The sequence below is a fragment of the Epinephelus lanceolatus genome, chromosome 8 (genome assembly GCF_041903045.1).
Source record: "Epinephelus lanceolatus isolate andai-2023 chromosome 8, ASM4190304v1, whole genome shotgun sequence".
In the NCBI taxonomy this organism is placed as follows: domain Eukaryota; kingdom Metazoa; phylum Chordata; class Actinopteri; order Perciformes; family Serranidae; genus Epinephelus; species Epinephelus lanceolatus.
Window position 1 is genome coordinate 47,921,861 of NC_135741.1, and position 21,255 is coordinate 47,943,115.

The following is a 21,255-nucleotide window of genomic DNA, read 5'->3' on the forward strand; positions in this document are numbered from 1 at the left end:
TACTACTGAATTAGATTACTGCAGTAGTAAGCATAGCAGCTAGCTATGCATACAAATATAAATACTTGCGATGATGTAAGACTAGTCACAGCTGTAGAAGTTGAATTGGATATGGTGAATTATCAGCTGTGCCGTTAGGGTTTGAAAATTGAGATATCCCAGTAGTTGTGTGCTACTTTGTGATTTATTGATTGACCAGTTCATCCTTATTTATTAACCCTTCTCTTACTTTTGTAGCCTGTCGTCCCACGGAGATCATTGCCAGATACAAGAGGGTGTTGAGAGCATACAACAGTGGAAAGAAATTGGGCAAAGCATGTGCATTCGCTGGTGTAACAGAGCTGACAGTGAGATGTAAAGCGGCAATCCCGGAGCTTGCCATAGCTTGCCCAGAGAAGTTTGAAAAGCTACTGGCAGGATTCCATAAAAGAGATAAGATAGCTGACTTTTTCAGCAAATTTGAATACATGATTCAAAATGATGCAGAAGTCAGGGCCAAAATAGCTAAAAATAAAGCAGCGGGTAAGCTCATACCATACATTAAGAGGGAGCAGAAGTAATTGGCTGGGGATCCGGCTGCCGTGATATTGGAACATATGTTATGTAAAAAGCTTAAACATGACCATTTGCCACTGGACGTTATTTATTAATACAGAATAGTAGGCTACTGTTAAAGGTAATTTTCACTGTTACTTTTCATTTAAATTTAAGACAAACATTTTTCAAATTTATCAGGCCAGCCCTAATTTTTGTTTCACTTTCATATTAAATATTTTAAAAAATAATGTTTGCATGGCAATTGCAGTTTTGTAATAAAGGTTTTATTAATTATCTGTTGTGTTGACTTTTTTAAATCTCGTCTTTCTCCCACCCTGTTTATTTGTAGTGCAGTGCTGCAAATCAACATTGACTTTAAGGTTTTGTCAGAAATGTGTTTAAAGTTGATCATAAAAATCAACTGCAATTCTGTTATTGGTAAAGAAATGATCTCTCTAAGAGATCACCAATAAAAAATTTAATGGTGCCAAATAAATGTTACTTGATTGTTTACAAGCAGCTTATTAATCATTAAATAATTATTGCAAACATTAGTTGCAACTTTACAATAACCATCTAAGTAATGTTTATAGATGGTTAATAAACCAATTATTACCCATGACTTACACCAGAGCTTTGGTGTAAATCAACATATACTTGAAATGGCATACAGAGGCCTGGTTGAAAGTGTACTGCAGTTCAACATAACTGCCTGGAATGGCAATTTGAGTGTAAAAACAAGCTCTCCACTATTGTCAAGGTTGCAGGGAAAGTGGTTGGTAAGCCCCAACAACAGCTCTGTGAGGTATTTAACAGGGCAGTAGATAGGAAGGCCAGACAGATATCTGGAGATGCTTCACACCCTTTAAATTCACAGTTTGAATTGCTTCCATCCGGCCGCCGATTCAGGGCCCCGAGGGCGAGCCGTAACATATATAAGAAATCTTTCATTCCATATGCCATACAAGCACTGAATGCAAAATGACAGCACCAGGAAAAGCAAAGAATTTTAAGTGTTTTATCTGGTTTATATTGTCACCTGCTATACCATTCATCTGCTGGTATTTGTTGTCTATTTGCACCATTTTTTTGTGATGTATGGTGGGAAGTGTCTTGTGACTTTGTTTGTAATGTAACTTAATGTTGGAGGAGCCAAAGACAATTTTCCACTAAGGTGGGCAATAATGTTAATCTAATCTAATCTAATCTAATTTACAAAGTATTACAAACATCAGTTGCAACTTTACAATAACCATCTAAGTAATGTTTATCGATAGTTTATGAACCAAATATTAACCATTTACAAAGTGGTACAAATAAGAGGTCTTCTACATATTTAATGTTTATTGATGTTTTACAACCAGTTACTTAAAGGTATATAAATCATTTGGACATCATTAATAAATGTTTAATATATTGTTAAAAATGTTATAATGAGTGCAACTATAAACCGTTAATAAATAGTCCATTAATAATTAATAAGCATTATTAATTATAATTTCATTAACTATTAACTTACATTAATATACTATCTATTTACCATTTATAAATGGTCTATTTACCGTTTATAATGATGGTTAAACACTAATAAACTATCTGTTTACGTTTATAAATGATGGTTATTGTAAAGTGTTACCGGACTCAGCTTGTTTTATTATCAAATATAACGTTAGCTATTGTGCTAAAAAGTTAGTGTTATGGAGAAATCCAATATTCCTCTTAATACCCTCCAAACTTCTGATTAGGTGGACATGATAACCCTTAATACACATAATGTTATTCATACCTACAACGGTAAATACTTTTTTCCTAACCTAATACGAATTGTGTGCTGCACATGTGAGCATTTTTGATGATTGCCTCCGTCCAGTCCTTTAGTCTTATCGCATTTAACCATAGTTGTCTTCGTTTTTGTTAACGGGCAGTGGTGGCTGGTATGTGATAAAATTTGAGTTTTGAGGCATGACTCCTTCTATTCTGGCTCCCAATAACACAAGACAAATTTTTAAGACTCCTATGTGGCCTACAGCCCTGTGGTGGCAAGTCGTGTTTTGCCTCCAGCTAATAAAATGACGACATCGTGACATCAGCCCTGAAAAGGTCTTTATGAAGATACATATCTTGCACTGTTTTAACACGTGCATGTTCATCCACATAAACATACATCAATCACTCATATGTTATTGTGTGTTTGCACTTATTTAGCAAGTAGACCAAGACCACGTAACACAACTGTGATTATGTAATGTGGGAAGGTTTGACAAGAGTGTTGTTGGTTGTATTTATAGTCATGGCTCAACCACACACCTATCTAACTGTGACAACATAATTTGTTTTGTCATCAACTTCTAGATGCCCAAGCTTGGGAGCAGTGGAGTGGTGCCACCTGGGAGTCGAGACAGCAGTGGGATATGTCGAAGCGGTAGCATCAGCAGCGCGTCAGGAGGCAAGATACTGTCCCTGTCATCCATGAGTGAGAGTGTGCACAGTGGCCTGAGCTGTTTCTTGTCAGAGCAAGCACTGGAGCAGGAAGAAAAGCAGCAGCGCAGTAGCCAGTTAGCAGAATTTCAGCGTCTGAGAGAGGTCCGTGCTGCTGCTCAGCTCAAAAACCTGGAGGATTTCCTCAGGATGAACCATGTTTCACTCAGGGACAGCACTTCTTATTCGACTGGCATGATTTACAGGTAAGATAAGGCCGTGTGTATAAGGGATGGGAATCGAGAACCAGTTCCAACTGGTTCAATTCATCGACATCATTAGCCTTTATGCTTAACGATTCCCTTATCGATTCTTTTCATTACGCCGAATCTTTACATCGATGACGCACATCACACTCATCAGTCAGCAGTACGTTCAACAACAAAGAAGAGGTAATGGTGGAGAGACAGAAGCGGTTGAAAGCTTGGCTTCACTTCACCAAAAAAGACTCATGACATTGACTCATCACAACAGCATGACTGCAATTTATGCAGCATCGTAATTACACGCAAGGGCGGAAACACCACCAATGCTACAGTGATTTGTTTTCCACTACAGGGCTCTACTGTGCGAGCATTTTAACATTACTCACATTTGCGACTAAAAATAGTTTTGTGTGAGCAAAATAAATCATTCAACACGCTGTGCCAGTACAGATTTCAACCAGCAGCTGAAACGAAAGGCGAATCCTGCTGGTTGTGGGTTGAACGGGGGTCACAGACACAGACACGGACAGGAATATGTATTGCTGTCAAATAGGATGGCCGTAGTGCTCCGCGGCGCAAGATAAAAGCTTACCGGTGACCGAGAAGCCCGGCTCCAGGTCCAATAATTTCCTCTTCTTGGTGTCATGACTGCCCAAAAGTACCTGAACAGCCAAGCAGTGGCGGCACACAGTCATGTGATGTGCCAGAGGAGAAACGAGCCATTCACATTTCCACAAACCTCACCGCGCTTAAGGGACTGTTCTTTACTTGTCAGGGGAGGAGGGTGGCTGGTTGATTTTTATTTTATTTATTTTATTTTGATCCCCCCTATGTTAATCACTTATTGATGCTGTTTTTGAAGTATGAATACGTCAATAAGTAATTTATTCCATTGAAATATCATTGATGTATTATAGCAAGGTAATTTATCTTTTCATAAATGACAAAAGGCACATCTGCCTCATTTTGGCTGTGGTATCGTGATACTACTCAGAACCATGATATTTTCACTGGTATCGCACAGTGGATCCCAATTTGGTACCGTGACAACACTAATCTGGGGGATGTTCATCTGCAAAAACTAATGATAAACTAAACAATGATATTCGGTATTCGGTACTCGGTATTCGGCCAAGCGTTTAATAATATTCGGCTTCGGCCGCAAATTTTCATTTCGGTGCATCCCTAAGATGTATATATATGTATATATATATATATATATATATATATATATATATATGTGTGTATACATATAGAAATATATATATATATATATACAGTACAGGCCAAAAGTTTGGACACACCTTCTCATTCAATGCGTTTTCTTTATTTTCATGACTATTTACATGGTAGATTCTCACTGAAGGCATCAAAACTATGAATGAACACATGTGGAGTTATGTACTTAACAAAAAAAGGTGAAATAACTGAAAACATGTTTTATATTCTAGTTTCTTCAAAATAGCCACCCTTTGCTCTGATTACTGCTTTGCACACTCTTGGCATTCTCTCCATGAGCTTCAAGAGGTGACCTGAAATGGTTTTCCAGCAGTCTTGAAGGAGTTCCCAGAGGTGTTTAGCACTTGTTGGCCCCTTTGCCTTCACTCTGCGGTCCAGCTCACCCCAAACCATCTCGATTGGGTTCAGGTCCGGTGACTGTGGAGGCCAGGTCATCTGCCGCAGCACTCCATCACTCTCCTTCTTGGTCAAATAGCCCTTACACAGCCTGGAGGTGTGTTTGGGGTCATTGTCCTGTTGAAAAATAAATGATCGTCCAACTAAACGCAAACCGGATGGGATGGCATGTCGCTGCAGGATGCTGTGGTAGCCATGCTGGTTCAGTGTGCCTTCAATTTTGAATAAATCCCCAACAGTGTCACCAGCAAAACACCCCCACACCATCACACCTCCTCCTCCATGCTTCACAGTGGGAACCAGGCATGTGGAATCCATCCGTTCACCTTTTCTGCTTCTCACAAAGACACGGCGGTTGGAACCAAAGATCTCAAATTTGGACTCATCAGACCAAAGCACAGATTTCCACTGGTCTAATGTCCATTCCTTGTGTTTCTTGGCCCAAACAAATCTCTTCTGCTTGTTGCCTCTCCTTAGCAGTGGTTTCCTAGCAGCTATTTGACCATGAAGGCCTGATTGGCGCAGTCTCCTCTTAACAGTTGTTCTAGAGATGGGTCTGCTGCTAGAACTCTGTGTGGCATTCATCTGGTCTCTGATCTGAGCTGCTGTTAACTTGCGATTTCTGAGGCTGGTGACTCGGATGAACTTATCCTCAGAAGCAGAGGTGACTCTTGGTCTTCCTTTCCTGGGTCGGTCCTCATGTGTGCCAGTTTCGTTGTAGCGCTTGATGGTTTTTGCGACTCCACTTGGGGACACATTTAAAGTTTTTGCAATTTTCCGGACTGACTGACCTTCATTTCTTAAAGTAATGATGGCCACTGGTTTTTCTTTAGTTAGCTGATTGGTTCTTGCCATAATATGAATTTTAACAGTTGTCCAATAGGGCTGTCGGCTGTGTATTAACCTGACTTCTGCACAACACAACTGATGGTCCCAACCCCATTGATAAAGCAAGAAATTCCACTAATTAACCCTGATAAGGCACACCTGTGAAGTGGAAACCATTTCAGGTGACTACCTCTTGAAGCTCATGGAGAGAATGCCAAGAGTGTGCAAAGCAGTAATCAGAGCAAAGGGTGGCTATTTTGAAGAAACTAGAATATAAAACATGTTTTCAGTTATTTCACCTTTTTTTGTTAAGTACATAACTCCACATGTGTTCATTCATAGTTTTGATGCCTTCAGTGAGAATCTACCATGTAAATAGTCATGAAAATAAAGAAAACGCATTGAATGAGAAGGTGTGTCCAAACTTTTGGCCTGTACTGTATATTTATTTATATGTATAAAATTTTGTGTAAACCTGGAAATAATCAGAAAGTTTGAGGATTTAGTACCATTTAAAAACACAAGGAGCTACTGTATGACATGCAAAATTACTACAAAATCTTTCAGATTTTGCACCATTTCTAAGTCAGCAATCAAAGTTAAGCAAATTGGTGGCATTGATGAACTTCATACCCTTGTACAAAAGGTCAGATTTCCTTGACTTATATCCCTTTAATTGAAACATGCCTTCAGATGGCACTCATTCGATCTACTCATCTGAGGCTCATTCAAGTAACTCACTGCAGCCAGTGTTCACCTTTAACAAAACCTTTTAAATATGGCTTGCTCACTTAGTAAAAAAACAAAGTCAAAGAAAAAATTGACAGTACCCGTTGTGGTCTCAGGATAACTCTGTATCGCACACATAATCGTTACTGTCGTTTGTTATTTATTGTTACTTTTTTGGAAGTGGACTGTAGCCCACAGACAATTTGTTGTTATTTCATTCAGTTTGGTTGACTGCTGCAGTTGCACTTTTTTAAATATTAATTGATAAAAGTTGTTAAAGTTGTACATGTTTTGTTGTTACTAGGGACCTCGGCTGAAGGGCGAGGACCCTATTGTTTTTGGTGCGTTTATTAGGGACCTCGGCTGAAGGGCAAGGACCCTATTGTTTTTGATGCGTTTATTATTAGGAACCTCGGCTGAAGGGCGAGGACCCTATTGTTTTTCGTACGTTAATTATTATTAGGGACCTTGGCTGAAGGGCGAGGACCCTATTGTTTTTGGTGCATTTATTATTATTAGGGACCTCGGCTGAAGGTGCGAGGACCCTATTGAAATGCAAGGATTTTTTATTATTATTATTAGGGTCCCCACCGACCGAAGGTTGGGCGAAGGCCCTCTTGAAACTGAAGGAATTATTATTAGGGCCTGAGCACCTAGTGACACCCAACAGGAAGTCGGCCATTTTGAATTTACTGTGCAATTTTGGTGCATTTTTGGCCATTTCTAGGGGTCCTGTATTATCAAATTAGTCCTAGAGATTTTATCCGATCGACTTTAATTTTATTTTTTTTACCAGGTTAGTCCCATTGAGATCAATGATCTCATTTTCAAGGGAGACCTGGCCAAAACAGCAGCGGCAAAAAAAGTTACAGACAAGACACTGTATCATTAAAATACCTACAGACATTAAAATACCTACTGACAATGACAAGAACTAACCAATGTATTTATCATTGAGGTTATCAGAACTTTAAAATCAGGCAGCGGGATAAGGCTCCCAAGATTCAGGTCTTTTTGAAGGCTGTTCCAGGTAAGAGGAGCCGAGCACTTAAAGGCCTTTTTTCCCAGTTCAGTCCTTACACTTGGTACAGACAATAGGACAACATCTTGCGATCTCAAGCTATAGCTTCCACCAGCTTTCTGAACAATCGAAGAGCAAATATAAGAAGGGAGCATGCCTAGCATGGCTTTATAGATAAACAGGTACCAGTGACTGAGCCTTCGCATAATCAGTGAGGGCCAGCCAATCCTGGAATACAGAGTACAGTGATGAGTCAATACTGCACAGTTTGTGACAAATCTCAGAGCACTGTGATACGTGTCCAACATCCTAAAACAATGGGCTGGAGCGTTCATATATAAAATATCACCATAATCAAGAAGTGGTAAAAAGATTGCAGAAATTAGTTTCTTTCTGGTCTCAAAGGAGAAACAGCTCTTGTTTCTAAAATAAAACCCTAATTTCAACCTCAGCTTTTTAAGAAGATTATTCACCTGATGTTTAAAAGACAGGCAGTCATCTATCCATATGCCCAGATACTTATAGCAGGAGACAATCTCTAGTTTCTTTCCTTGAGTTGTAACAATATCTAAGGTAACATTACCTTAATTTTGTCAGGATTTAAAAGCAATTTTAGTTGAAAAAGCAGAGTCTGGATGATATTAAAAACAATCTGCAATTTGGCAAGGGCCTCCATGATGGAGAGGGCAGCACAGTATACCACTGTATCATCTGCATAAAATTAAAAATAAGCTCCACCCACATTATGACCCAAATTATTAATATAAATTGAAAATAATAGCGGACCTAACACAGAACCCTGCGGTACACCATTACAAATGTTTAACCATTCAGAGGTGAGCCCATCAGATTGAACACACTGCGACCTTTCTGACGGATAGTTCACAAACCAACCCAGAGCCTGATCAGAAATACCAATATTAGCACGTCAGCAGAGTCAATTAGATCATTCACTACCTTCATAGCTGCTGTTATAGTGCTGTTTCTTTTTGAAGCAAGACTGATGCTTAGAAAGAATGTCATTTGCGCCTAAAAAATCTTAACTAAAACTGACAATTTAGAAATTGGCCTATAGTTATTCAAACAGCTAGGTTCTCCTCCTTTATGTAGAGGGAGTGCAATAAAATCTGCAGCTATTTTTAAGAAAAAGGGTTCCAAGTTGTCAGGGCCAGCAGGTTTCTTAGGATTTAACTTGGTCAAGGCTTCATGTACATCAGTAACCGAAAATGGAGAAAAGCAGAAAGGTTCATCTGTGCCACTTTGGACAGGATCAGGAACTGAAGTGTACACAGAAGCAGAGTCAGAAACGGAGTCTTAACAGTGAGCCACAAGATACAAAATGCTCATTAAAACAGTTAAGCATAGTGGGTCTGTCAGATATAGTGCCAGATTCTGTGGCAATACAGGGGGGCAATTCATTTTGATTTCCACTGACAGATAAAGCTTTAATAGCTTTCCAGAATTTTCTAGGATCATTCAAGTTTTCAGTGTTAACAGAAAGAAAATACTTAGATTTAGAACTTTTAACTTGAGAAGTAAAACTATTTCTAAGTTGCCTGAAATGGAGCCAGTCAGTCTCAGAGTCTGTCTTTCTAGCCTTCGCCCAGGCCTTGTTTCTTTTGTGCAGAAGACTAGATAATTCTGCTGTAAACCAGAGGTTATCTCGACCCTTCACTCTAAACTTACGCAGAGGTGCATGCTTGTCTATTATTTCCTTGAAACCTTGATAAAAATATGTCCAAGCAATTGCTGTGAGGGTCCTAAGGACAGAGGGATGTCATATGCTGTAAAGCCCTGTGAAGCAAATTGTGATTTGTGATATTTGGCTTTATAAATGAAATTGATTGATTGAATTTAATTTCAATATCATTACTTAAATAAATTTTGCTCCACTCAAAATAAAACAAGTCAAATAAAAAACCCTGTTCAACAAAGTGCTTAGTGTCACGTTTAATAATGATACGTGGTTTACCTTTCAGAACCTTTGTGTCTCTAATTGCAGCCACAACACAGTGGTCACTAACAACATTAATAAATACTCCCACAGCAGAGTATTTATGAGGGACATTTGTCAAAATGAGATCAATCAAAGATCACTTACTGGGACATTTAATGTTAAGACAGGTGGGACTATCCACAATGTGAATAATGTTTAATGAGACACAAAGGTCCTTTAAGTCCTCTGACACAGACGTTAACCAGTCCAAGTTTAAGTTACCAAGTAAAACAATTTGTTATCAAGTTGATGTAAAAGGCCTGACAGAGAGGTCAAAGACTCACTGACAGATGAAGGGGGCCTGTAGCAGCCAACCTCAATATTTAAAGCCAAAAATTCAAATTGTTTACCAACTGATTTAGATACCAGCAAGGATGCACACAACTTATTTTTCACATAAATGGCAACACTACCACCTCTCTTAGGTCGGTCAGTACGATATATACTGTAAACATTTATGGAAATGTCAGAGTCAGAGATAGATTTGGTAAGCCACATTTCTGATAAAACAATAATGTCAGCATCAGTAGATTCAGCCCAGATCCGAATAAAATCAAGTTTGGATAACAAACTACGTACATTAAGGTGAAGGAGGCCCAAACCGGATCTTTTTTTTTTTTTTTTTGCCTTTAATTGATAGGATAGTGAAGTGTGAAAAGGGGAGAGAGAGAGAGAGAGAGAGAGAGAGAGAGGGAGAGACATGCAGCAAAGGGCCACAGGCCGGAGTCGAACCCGGGCTGCTGCGGCAACAGCCTGGAACATGGGGCGCCTGCTCTACCACTAAGTCACCGACGCCCCTCCAAACCGGATCTTGACTTAAGGTCAGCCGGAGTGGCAATCTGGCTGCAATCAGTCGGACCAGGGTTTAGCTGCACGTTACCAGAAAGCAATAATAACAAAAAAATCAGGCATCTTCTTCTTATAGTCGAAGCACACAATGCATCCTTTACCTTAACATGATTAGCAAGGTACAAAAGCATGTCAGAGTTCAAGAAGCAGTCCTGAAGACCCATAATGGAAGGATATCAAGCACAACAACCAAAGTTAAACGAGCTAGTAGGCTCGGATAACAAAGTGAAATGGAATTGTTTGTGTAACACACTGGAACTTTTACAAGGAACACTCACCACAGGTGACAAGACAGTCATGAGTCCACTCAACTCCTCATGATGAGAGTACTTTTAAGAATTCAACACAGACATGAGGCAGAGAAGAACCAGGATATGAGCCATGTTCACAGCTCCACCAGCCATCACCAAACAATAGATAAGGCCTCAGGCTACTGAGCAGGGTGGATGGTGAGGGCCTCAGGCTGTTGAGCAGGGTGGATGGTGAGGGCCTCAGGCTGCTGAGCAGGGTGGATGGAGAGGGCCTCACGCTGCAGAGCAGGGTGGATGGAGAGGGCCTCAGGCTGCTGAGGAGGGTGGATGGTAAGGGCCTCAGGTTGCTGAGCAGGGTGGATGGAGAGGGCCTCAGGCTGCTCAGCAGGGTGGATGGAGAGGGCCTCAGGCTGCTGAGCAGGGTGGATGGAGAGGGCCTCAGGCTGCTCAGCAGGGTGGATGGAGAGGGCCTCAGGCTGCTGAGCAGGGTGGATGGTGAGGGCCTCAGGCTGGAGCAGGTCAGGCAGATGCAGGATGCAGTAGTTCCTGGCTAAAGTCAAGCCCCACAGCAGCAGGTGCTGGGTCTCAGTTTTCCTTGCTGCAGATCTGGGCTAAAGACTAGCCCCACTGCAGCAGCCCCTAAAAGGTGGAGTAGGCCAGAGCAGGGTAGCTTCCCAAAAAGATAAAAATAGGCACAATCCACAGAGCTGGATGTATACTTCTAAGGGTTGGTAAAACAGCAGTAAAAGAGCTTGAGTGAAAAGTGTCGAAAGATACTAATAACCAAATAAAACTACTTGTAACAGACAAACACACAACAGAAACTTCACAGAGACACTAGACATGCTGCCATCTTGGATTGGGGCGGAGTTACCAGTTAATGCCATGTATTACGCACAAAGGCCATGGCTTACCAACTGAGCAGCACATCCATTCCATCCATTTTAAACCTTGGTCTGTCCCATGATGATGGCTCAGCCCTGAACGCCCTGATATGTTAATATCCCACCTTACTCATAGCGCCCCCCGATGGTAACAGGAAGTGACCAGTTTTTACTTTAACATGTACTAATGCTACAAACTTGACCGCATCAACTTCATTCCACTTCTAATGCATGCAGAACAAGTTGGTGAAAATACCTTATGAATGCTGTGAAGCTACATCTAATGGTGTCCATGTGGCGGCGTGGTGACTATCGATCCCTCGCCACTAAATCCGTTTGGCATTTTGATGGCTTCAACGACCTCATATCCCCATGAAAATTGATACACAGGTCAAGAATGGCGAGCTCTTGCATCTGATAGGGGCGTCGCCCATGGGGGGGACAAAATGCCTCTATAGCGCACCCTTAAAATTTTCAAAAAAACCCTCCCCATAGGGTTTTTTTGGAGTTGGAACATGAAAATTAATACACATGTGTATGTTGTGCAGATGCACATAATAGTCTCTGGCACCAATGGTCTACTCCAAACATTAAGTCGGCCATTTTGATTTTGACTTGTCATTTTGCCATGATTTCCACATGTTGTATTTTAACGAACTAGTCCTAGGGATTTCATCCAATCGACTTCAATTTTTTTACAGATCATCCAGAGACCATGCTGATTAAAAGTTATTAAAAGCTTTTCTCTGTGTCAAGGGGCGTGGCCTCCATGGCACCACCATATAACATGCATCGCCATGCATATTGAAGCAGCTCTCTCTCCCACATACTTCATCCAAACTGCTTCAAGAATTCTGTACATGATAAGAGCCCCGCCCTCAACGCCTCCATATGCTCGTAGGCAATCTTGCTCATGGCGACCCCTTGTGGAAACAGGAAATGCCCTACTATACATTGACATTGTCCGATTTGCTCGAAATTTCACGTGTGATGACGGTCCACCCCTGAACGCACCTGCCCACATCTGGTTACGCTCGTAGCGCCACCTGGTGGATGAAGGAAACATTGCGTTTTTTCGCTCCTGCCAGGTTTTTTCTCTCTTCTCGCTTCGCACCACAGCCCCCACATGCCTCAGGCCCCTGCGGTTACATGGGGGAGTGAGGGCCCGATCACAGCTGCTTGCAGATTTAATTATTATTATTATTAGGGCCCGAGCACCTAGCGGTGCGAGGACCCTATTGAAATGCAAGGATTTATTAGGGCCCGAGCACCTAGCGGTGCGAAGACCCTATTGAAATGCAAGGAATTTTTATTATTAGGGACCGAGCCTAGAGGCAGAGGACTGCTCACAGAGCAGTCCTCGCCAAAGGCGAGGACCCTATTGTTTTTGGTGCGTTTATTCTTTCTTTCTCCCGCTGCCTCTTTGAACTGGAATTTGACCCCCTAAACATGCTCAAAACCTCACCAAAATTGGCACGCACATCAGAACTGGTGAAAAATTTTAGAAAATCATGAAATTAACCCCTAAAGTGCCAAAATGGGCTCTCTAGTGCCACCTAGGCACACAAAAATGGCCGCTACGGCCTGTAGGAACGTCGTAGAAACATGAAACCAAAACTGCCGTGTTCGTCTCATGAAGACCTAAAAATCACGCGCTGACACCTCTGACCTAAATCCAACAGGAAGTGAGGTATTTGCCCTTTCAAACTAAGATTTTGCCTTAAAACTGCCTTTCCTAAAAAATCTTCTTCTCATACACCGCTTATCCTATCGGCTTCAAACTTGCACAGATGACAGATCAACTCCTTCTAATCAGATCTTATTTATAACTTTTTCATTACTCGATTAGTTTGGATTTTATGGCCTCCTAAAGGTGAGATGTCAGAAAAACGTCCTGGCGATCTTCGAAAGCTGTCCCATAGGAAATGAATGGCAGCAGGGGGAGAAAGAGACCAATCTTTGGGCTTTTTCTAGCCTTTACAGCGTCTCCATACTTTGTGCTACAGACTCCATTCCAGCTCTCAAATGTTGCCACAGGTCTCATCTATTCACTCATGTTTTCATCTTTTTCATATCTTTTACCGTTTTTCATCTGTGCCTCTCAAAGTACCCTGAGCAAAAGTGGAGAAATTCTCAGTTTACAATGGGTGTGTATTGCACAGAATGCTGTGAGCTAGAGTGGAGAGGGCTCTAAAAATCGTCTAAAACTTTTGTCTTTAACTCGCTGCCATGGCCACAATTTTCACTGTACAGAAACAATTTATACCACAAAACGTAGGAAAATTTGTCCAGCTCACAGATATGTTGACATGGAATCTCTCACACGTACACATTTTTGCTGAGTGGCTCCAAAGCAAAGGGAATGCCGATTTTTTTCTCATTCACTCCCATGTAAACTCAGAGGAGAAATTTCTGGAAACAGCTTAGGTGCAACACATTTTAAACTCGCTCCCCTGACCACATTTTTGACTCTAGAAATATAAAACACAACACGTGCGTTCACGAGAAGTGGCTCTCTCTCACATTCACTTTATTTTCTTGATTGGACCAACGGTTTGGGTATGGGAAGAACTTGTTCGAGGAGTTCAAACCCATTATAAACAGCCTTTGGTGATCTGCTCTCCTGACGTGTCTGTGTCTGCCACAGGTCATTAATTGCCATGACAACGGCTGCACACACAGACACAGCCACACGGTTCTCTGGTCTGTGTGTCTCACAATCTTTAAAGGACAGATTACAGCAGCAGAAACTTCATTTGAAACAGCAAATACACATTATTAACAATAGACATATATACACAGACGCCGCATCGACTGCCTGAGTGCGTCCTCGCCGGCCGCCATCTTGGATGGGTCTCGCTTCGCCCCCACAGTGCATTCACTGCTATTGAGGAAGGAGCTGTATGCACAAGTAAAATAGAATAACTCACTAATTCCAACAGGAAGTGAGCTATTTGACCTTTCAAAGTAAGATTTCGCCTCAAACATGCTCTTAAAAAAACATCTCCTCCTACACCGTTTATTGTATCGGCTTTAAAGATGCACACATGCCAGTTCAACTGCTGCTAAACAGATCTTCTGTATAACTTTATCTCTCTCATCATCACATTATTTTCATGATTGGACCAACGGTTTGGGAATGGAAAGAACTTCTTCGAGGAGTTAAATCTCCACTAAAACAGGTCTCTCTGTGTTCTGTCTGTCTCTCTCTGCTCTTCTGCCAGGTGCACCTACTTCATCACCATGGCAACCGCTGTCACACACAAACTCACAGAAACATGGTGTGTGTGTGTCTAAATCTTACATGCAGATATGACAGGGGAACAATCTCCATTTTAACCCTTTAGGTGCCAGAGTTTATTGAGGAAAATATTCCATTTTCATTTCAACATTTCAAAAGACTGTGGCTTGAAAGTGGTGAGAGATAAAGGCATACTGTAAATGACAAAACTATTCATCATGACCCAAGGTTTGTCATGGGAGTAAATTAACTCATCTAATTTGCATATTGTGACGTCACTAGGTGGCGGCCATATTGGATTTCATACATCTCAGTAAAACAACATTTTGAACATATTTACACAGTAGATTTCTTTTGTTTTGTGCTGTTTTTGTTGTCTCTTCCTCAAAATAAAGGAAGAGGAATCTGATGGGAATAAATTTGCTCATCTAATTTGCATATTGTGACATCACTTCTACATACCTACAGCTACAGAAAGCATTCAAACATCAAAACGTTCAGCTCTGTAAGGATTTTTTGATGTTTGTGGCAACATGTTTGATTTTTCTAAATAATTCACAGTGACAACATAAGCTGGGGGCCGAAACAGGCGTGAGTGCGAGGTCCCGCCAAACGCTGCTTGCAGCTTTAATTATTATTATTATTATTATTATTATTATTATTATTATTATTCCTCCAAATGAATTGCCTTTTTGGGAGGCTTAACATACCTGAAAACTCATGACACTTTGCAGATATATCAGACCTGGTGAAAAATTTGATATTTCAAGGGTCTCGCGCACGGGTTCCAAAAAATGGCTCAGTAGGGCCCCCTACAAAAGTTTGAGGAAACAGCCCCTGAAAATAGTTTAACCTACATGTATGAAACTTGGCAGGTGTATGTAACCCTCAGAGCATGCTCTAAACCCAACAGGAAGTCGGCCATTTTGAATTTACTGTGCAATTTTGGTGCATTTTTGGCCATTTCCAGGGGTCATAAATGAACGAACTAGTCTTAGAGATTTCATCCGATCGACTTCAAACCTTGGTCTGTTCCATCCCAAGACCTTGAAGATGAAAAGTTATCAAAAGCTCGAGTTTCTGTCAATGCGCGTGACCGTGGGATGGTGTCAAAGTTAGGGGTCTCGCCACTAAACAGGAAGTAGTTTATGACTCCAGCATACATGGTCCAATCTTGCCCAAACTTCACAGGATTGATGCCAGTCCCGCCCTGAACACATCTACATGTCAATAATTAGAGATAAACATAGCGCCCCCTACTGGCAATGGGAAATGTCATGTTTTAGACTTTAATGTACATCTCCTACAGAATTTACCAGATCCACCTCAAACTTGGTCAAAAAAGTCATAAGACGTTGATGACGCTTTATTGTGGAAACTGTGAGTTTTTGTTGAAGGGCGTGGCCACGGCCTGGTGGCAAACTTTGATGTTTCGCCATGATGATAAACGTTGCTGTAACTTGACTCCACATGGGAATATCTTGCCAAAACTTCACACATATGATGACAGTCCAGCCCTGAACACATCTACAGAGGAATTTTGAATCACTGCCATAGCGCCACCTTCTGGCAACAGAACGCTACTTCATACATTCTTTGATGTCCCGCTTCTAGCAGGTTAATCAGACCCACCTCAAACTTGCTGGTCTAAGTCCTTAGACCTTGATGATGCTTAAAAATGAAGCCTTTGAGTTTTCATCAAACGCTGTCACCGTGGCGCCACCTTGTTCGCCATCAAACACGATGTTGTTTTGAAGGGACAAGGTTTGCTTGAAAACTCACCAAACCTGGCATACACATCACAGGTCACAAGTCCTGTTGTCTGATGTGATTTTTGTGCTTTGATGCACCAAGATGGCTCAACAGCGCCCCCTAGAATATTTCAATTAAGCAGCCCCCAAAGCTGGTTTGACCTGCATGTATGAAACTTGGTAGTCACCTGTAACACTCTATTACGTACAAAAAAGCCTCTTGGAGCGATGCTCCAAACCCAACAGGAAGTTGGCCATTTTGAATTTACTTGTGCCACTTTTGTGCATTTTTGCCCATTTCCAGGGCTTGTAAATTAACAAACTTGTCCTACAGATTTAATCAGAATGGCTCCAAACTTGGTTAACCTGACCACGTTGCCACCAAAAGTTACTACAGGTTCCGCCCAATGTTGAATGGCATGCCTGCTGCAGAGTGTTGAATTTTGAGGTCTCGCCATGACAAACGAAATTGCTGTAGCTTTGGCGTAAATGGTCCGATAAACACCAAACTTCACATGATTCTTATTAGTCCTGCCCTAAATTCATTTACATAACCATATTTCCTGATATTCATAGTTCCATCTAGTTGTGACAGGAAAGAAATCTTTCGATTTATCTGAAAGTTACATGCTGTGGTGTATATTTGATGTATAAAAACATGATGTATAATTCGTGCTCTCCAACTCCCTCTAGTGGAAAGAGGAAGTGATACAAAATGTGAAATATGTCATTCCAGCACTGTATCAAGGATATGCCAAGTCATTCCTGCATGCGATATCTAACTTTGACAGAAATGAGCTGATGTAATAGAAGGTGTCCTGCCAGCCCCCCCGAGTTGCGTGAAGGTGTGAGGGCCCATTCATCACTGCTTGCAGCTTTAATCATAATTATTTTTCCGTCTTTCTCCCGCCACCTCTTTGAGCTGGAATTTGACCCCCTAAACATGCTCACATCCTCACCAAAATTGGCATACATGTCAGGACTGGCGAAAAATTTCATAAAATGAAAAAATGAACCCCTAAAGTGCCAAAATGGGCTCTCTGGCACCACCTAGGCACACTAAAATGACCACTGCGGCCCATAGGAATGTCGTAGAGACCAAACCAAAACTGGCTTGTCTGTCTCATCGAGACCTACAAATCACGTTCCTAAACCCAACATGAAGTGAGCTATTTGCCCTTTCAAAGTAAGATTTTGCCTCAAAAAAAATTTTTTTCAAACTTTTTCAAAAACTACCATCTCCTAAACCATTTATCGGCTTCAGACACACACACATGACTGGCCAACTCCTGCTGAACAGATCCTCTGAATAACTTTGTAATTACTCGAACTGTTTGAATTTTATGGGCTCTTACAGGTGAGGTGCCACAAAACCTCCTGACGATCTTCGTGCCACCTAGACACACTAAAATGGCCACTGCAGCTCGTAGGAATGTCATAGAAAGATAAAACCAAAACTGGCTTGTTCATCTCTTCGAGACCTACAAATCACGTTCTGACACCCCTGACCTAAATCCAACAGGAAGTCAGTTAGTGCCTCCAAAAGAAATATGAGCAAATGTGGAGAAATTGTCAGCCATCTGAAACTTGCACCAAGATCGCATTTTTTGGCTCCACAAACATAAAAAACGATATGTTTGCGTTCGGGACGAGTGTATCTCTCTGCTGGTATGCTCAGATTGATGATTGGACCCACGGTTTGGGAATTAAAGGGAGGACTTCAAGACATTTTAAAGCCATCTCCATCTGCCTGCTCACACAGCTTCTCTCTCTCTCTCTCTCTCTCTCTCTCTCTCTCTCTCTCTCTCTCAGGATGTTTGAAGGGCAGGGGCACAAGGAAAAAAGGGCACCTACTGCATGACATGGGGCCCCATTGCTGTGCAAAAAAACAGCATTTGACCCCCTAAACATGCTCAAAAACTCAGCAAAATTGGCATGCATGTAATTACTGGCGAAAAATTTGATAAAATGAAAAAAATTACCCCAAAAGTGCCAAAATGGGCTCTCTAGCGCCACCTAGTCACACGTAAATGGCCGCTGCAGCCCGTAGGAATGTCGTAGAAAGATCAAACCAAAACTGGCTTGTTCGTCTCATGGAGACCTACAAACAGCACAACAACCCTGACCTAAATCCAATAGGAATTCTCTGGAAGTAACATGAGCAAATGTGGAGAAATTGTCAGCTGTGAGCTAGACATCTTAAACTTGTGACCAAGATCACATTTTTGACTTCACAAACTAAATAAAAACTATATGGCCTCGTTCGGGACAAGTTTATCTCTCTGCTGGTATGCTCAGATTGACGATTGGACCCACAGTTTGGGAATTCAAGGGAGGAGTTCGACACATTTTAAAGCCATCTCCATCTACCTGCTGTCACACAGCTTGTCTTTCCCTCTCCTGCATGCAAGTCATTAATCGCCATGACAACGCATTCACTCTGATACAAACAGCCCTCTGTGTGTGTGCGTGACTCACAATTTTTGAAGGACAGTTTAAAGCTGCAGAATCTTCATTTGAAACAGTATCTATCTATATATCAGTGTTTTCCGTCTCCCACATACTACTACAGCCTTTATTACAGATAATACTGTTGCTACTTTTGGGATTATGACTGTTAAATACATATTGTAACATACTGTAATATAAAGTTCTTCTGTTGCCAAAAATGACCTTGCGTACCCTTGACAGTGCTTGTTTTATCGACATTTCGACTCTTACGAATAATTTCACTGTCTGCGTGAGCTGGAGGCCGAAACGGTGTGAGTCCAACATCCTGCCCAACTCTGCTTGCAGCTTTAATTTTTATTTTTGTTTGTTTGTTTTTGCTGTGAGCTTCCCACCACTAGGGGCATCCCTGCTGTGAACTGTGAGAGGTCATATAATCAGCCAGGTGATGCACTCAGGTTTGGCTGATGGAAGGGAAGCAAACAGTTTTAGACCGTGGCGTGGCGTGGCGTGGCGTGGCGTGGCGTGTCATTGAATGGTGTTTGTTTTATTCTGAATTGGTAAATCTGCATCTGCATTGGTAAGCAGACAATTATTGGTAAAAGTGAAAGTTTGGCTCATATTGGAAACTGTGGACCTGAAAAATGTGAACAATAAACAGCACCATGATTATTGTTGATCAAAGCTGTAGAGTGGACATGTCATTTACATGCGTCGAAACATCCTCACCATCAGCAACCAGGTGCCCTTGATTGTTAAGCAAAGGGGGTCACTACACCTATGTTAATGAGCACTTCTTTGCCAAGATAACCTATTCTTCTGACACATGGGGCATATCAAGATGCTGACTAAACAACAAGGTTATTACACAGGTGTGCTTTCGGACTGTCACAATAAAAGACCACTATAAAATGCGTATATAACACAAGGCCACAGATATCACAAGTATTCATGGAGTGTGCCAATGGCTTGCTGACTGTCATAATGTCCACCAGAGCTGTTGCCCAAGAACAGAATGTGCTGTCTACAATGTGGTTTCTGAAAATCTGGCTGAACATCTATCCAGCCTCACAACTGCAGACCACATGGAACCACTGCAGCTCAGGACCTCCACATCCAGCTTCTTCACCAGTAGGATTGTCTGATACCAGCTCCCCGGATGGCTGATACAACAACTGGTTTGCACAACTGAAAAAAAAAACAGTCAGAAACCATCTCAGGGAAGCTCATCTGCGTGCTCGTTGTCCTCACCAGTGTTTTGACCTGACTGCAGTTCATTGTCATAACTGACTTGACTGGGCCACTGCTCCCCTTTGATTACATCTAACAATTTGAAGAAGTGTTCTCTTCATGGATAAAACCCCACTTTACACTGTACCAGGAAGATGGTAGATGGCATGTATGCCATTGTGCGGGTTAGCAGTTTGCTAATGTCAGCACTGTGAACACAGTGCCCCACAGTGGCAGCTTGGTTATATTAAGGGGGTCACATAAGCTACGCACAGTGAAGAAAGGTGCATTTTAGTCATGGCAATTTGAATTTTCAGATATACCATGATGAGATGTGGCCAGAAGTGAACAGAAAGTCCAACTTTAGTCTCATATGACCAGAGCCCCCTCCTATGTTTGGGTGACTCCTACATGCCTTTTGGTGAACTCCAAATGTGTTCTTATTTCTGTCTTTAAGCAATGGCTTTTTCTGGCCACTCTTCCATAGAGCCTAGCTCTGTGGAATGTAGAGCCTCAAGTGTTCCCATGGACAGTTACTCCAGTCTCTGCTGTGGAGCTTTCCGGCTTTTTCAGGGTTATCTTTGGTCTCTTTGTTATCTCTCAAATAATGCCCTTTTTGCCTGGTCTGTGACTTTTGGTGGGCAGCCCTCTCATGGCAGGTTTTTATAGTGCCTTATTTTGCCATTTTGTTATAATGGATTTAATGGTGCTTAGTGGAATGTTCAAGATTTCATATATTTCTTAGAACCCAACCCTGATCTGTGTAAACTAAAGCTCTTTTTAAATAGGAATTGTGCAAATTTGCAGGAAAGCCCAATCAGTCTTCGTTCAGCATTGGCAGTATAAAAACAAAATCAAAAGATTTAGTTTTTCAGGTTTGTGTTTCCCTCTTGCTACTAGCTGCTCATTCCTGCTATCAGCTGTTTCCTGTTAGTCCACCGCCAGTGGGTCGCATGTGCAGCGTCATCAACAGCTCCTCCCACAAGTCATCAACAACCCCTCCCGTGGCGGAAGGGCGTCTCATTCTTTTTAAATCAAAAAGGTTCCGCGAATATGTTTACTCCTACGCAGCGGAAAATTGGGCACCTCGGATCAACTCGCCAATCCAGCTCTGTGTGTCTAAACGCTCACAGCTTGCCTGTAAAACAGCCCAACGTTCGCCGAAAATCTG

General features: G+C 41.6%; 1 protein-coding gene across 1 annotated transcript in view; it reads left to right on the top strand.

Annotated features, from left to right (window-relative positions):
- LOC117258763 (voltage-gated potassium channel subunit beta-2-like) overlaps window positions 1-21,255 on the top strand; it is a 221,063-nt gene that overhangs the window by 33,751 nt on the left and 166,057 nt on the right. Inside the window, exon 2 of the mRNA XM_078170444.1 lies at window positions 2,890-3,221. Within this exon, the coding sequence (XP_078026570.1) occupies window positions 2,890-3,221 (332 nt within the window). The remainder of the gene's footprint in view (window positions 1-2,889; window positions 3,222-21,255) is intronic.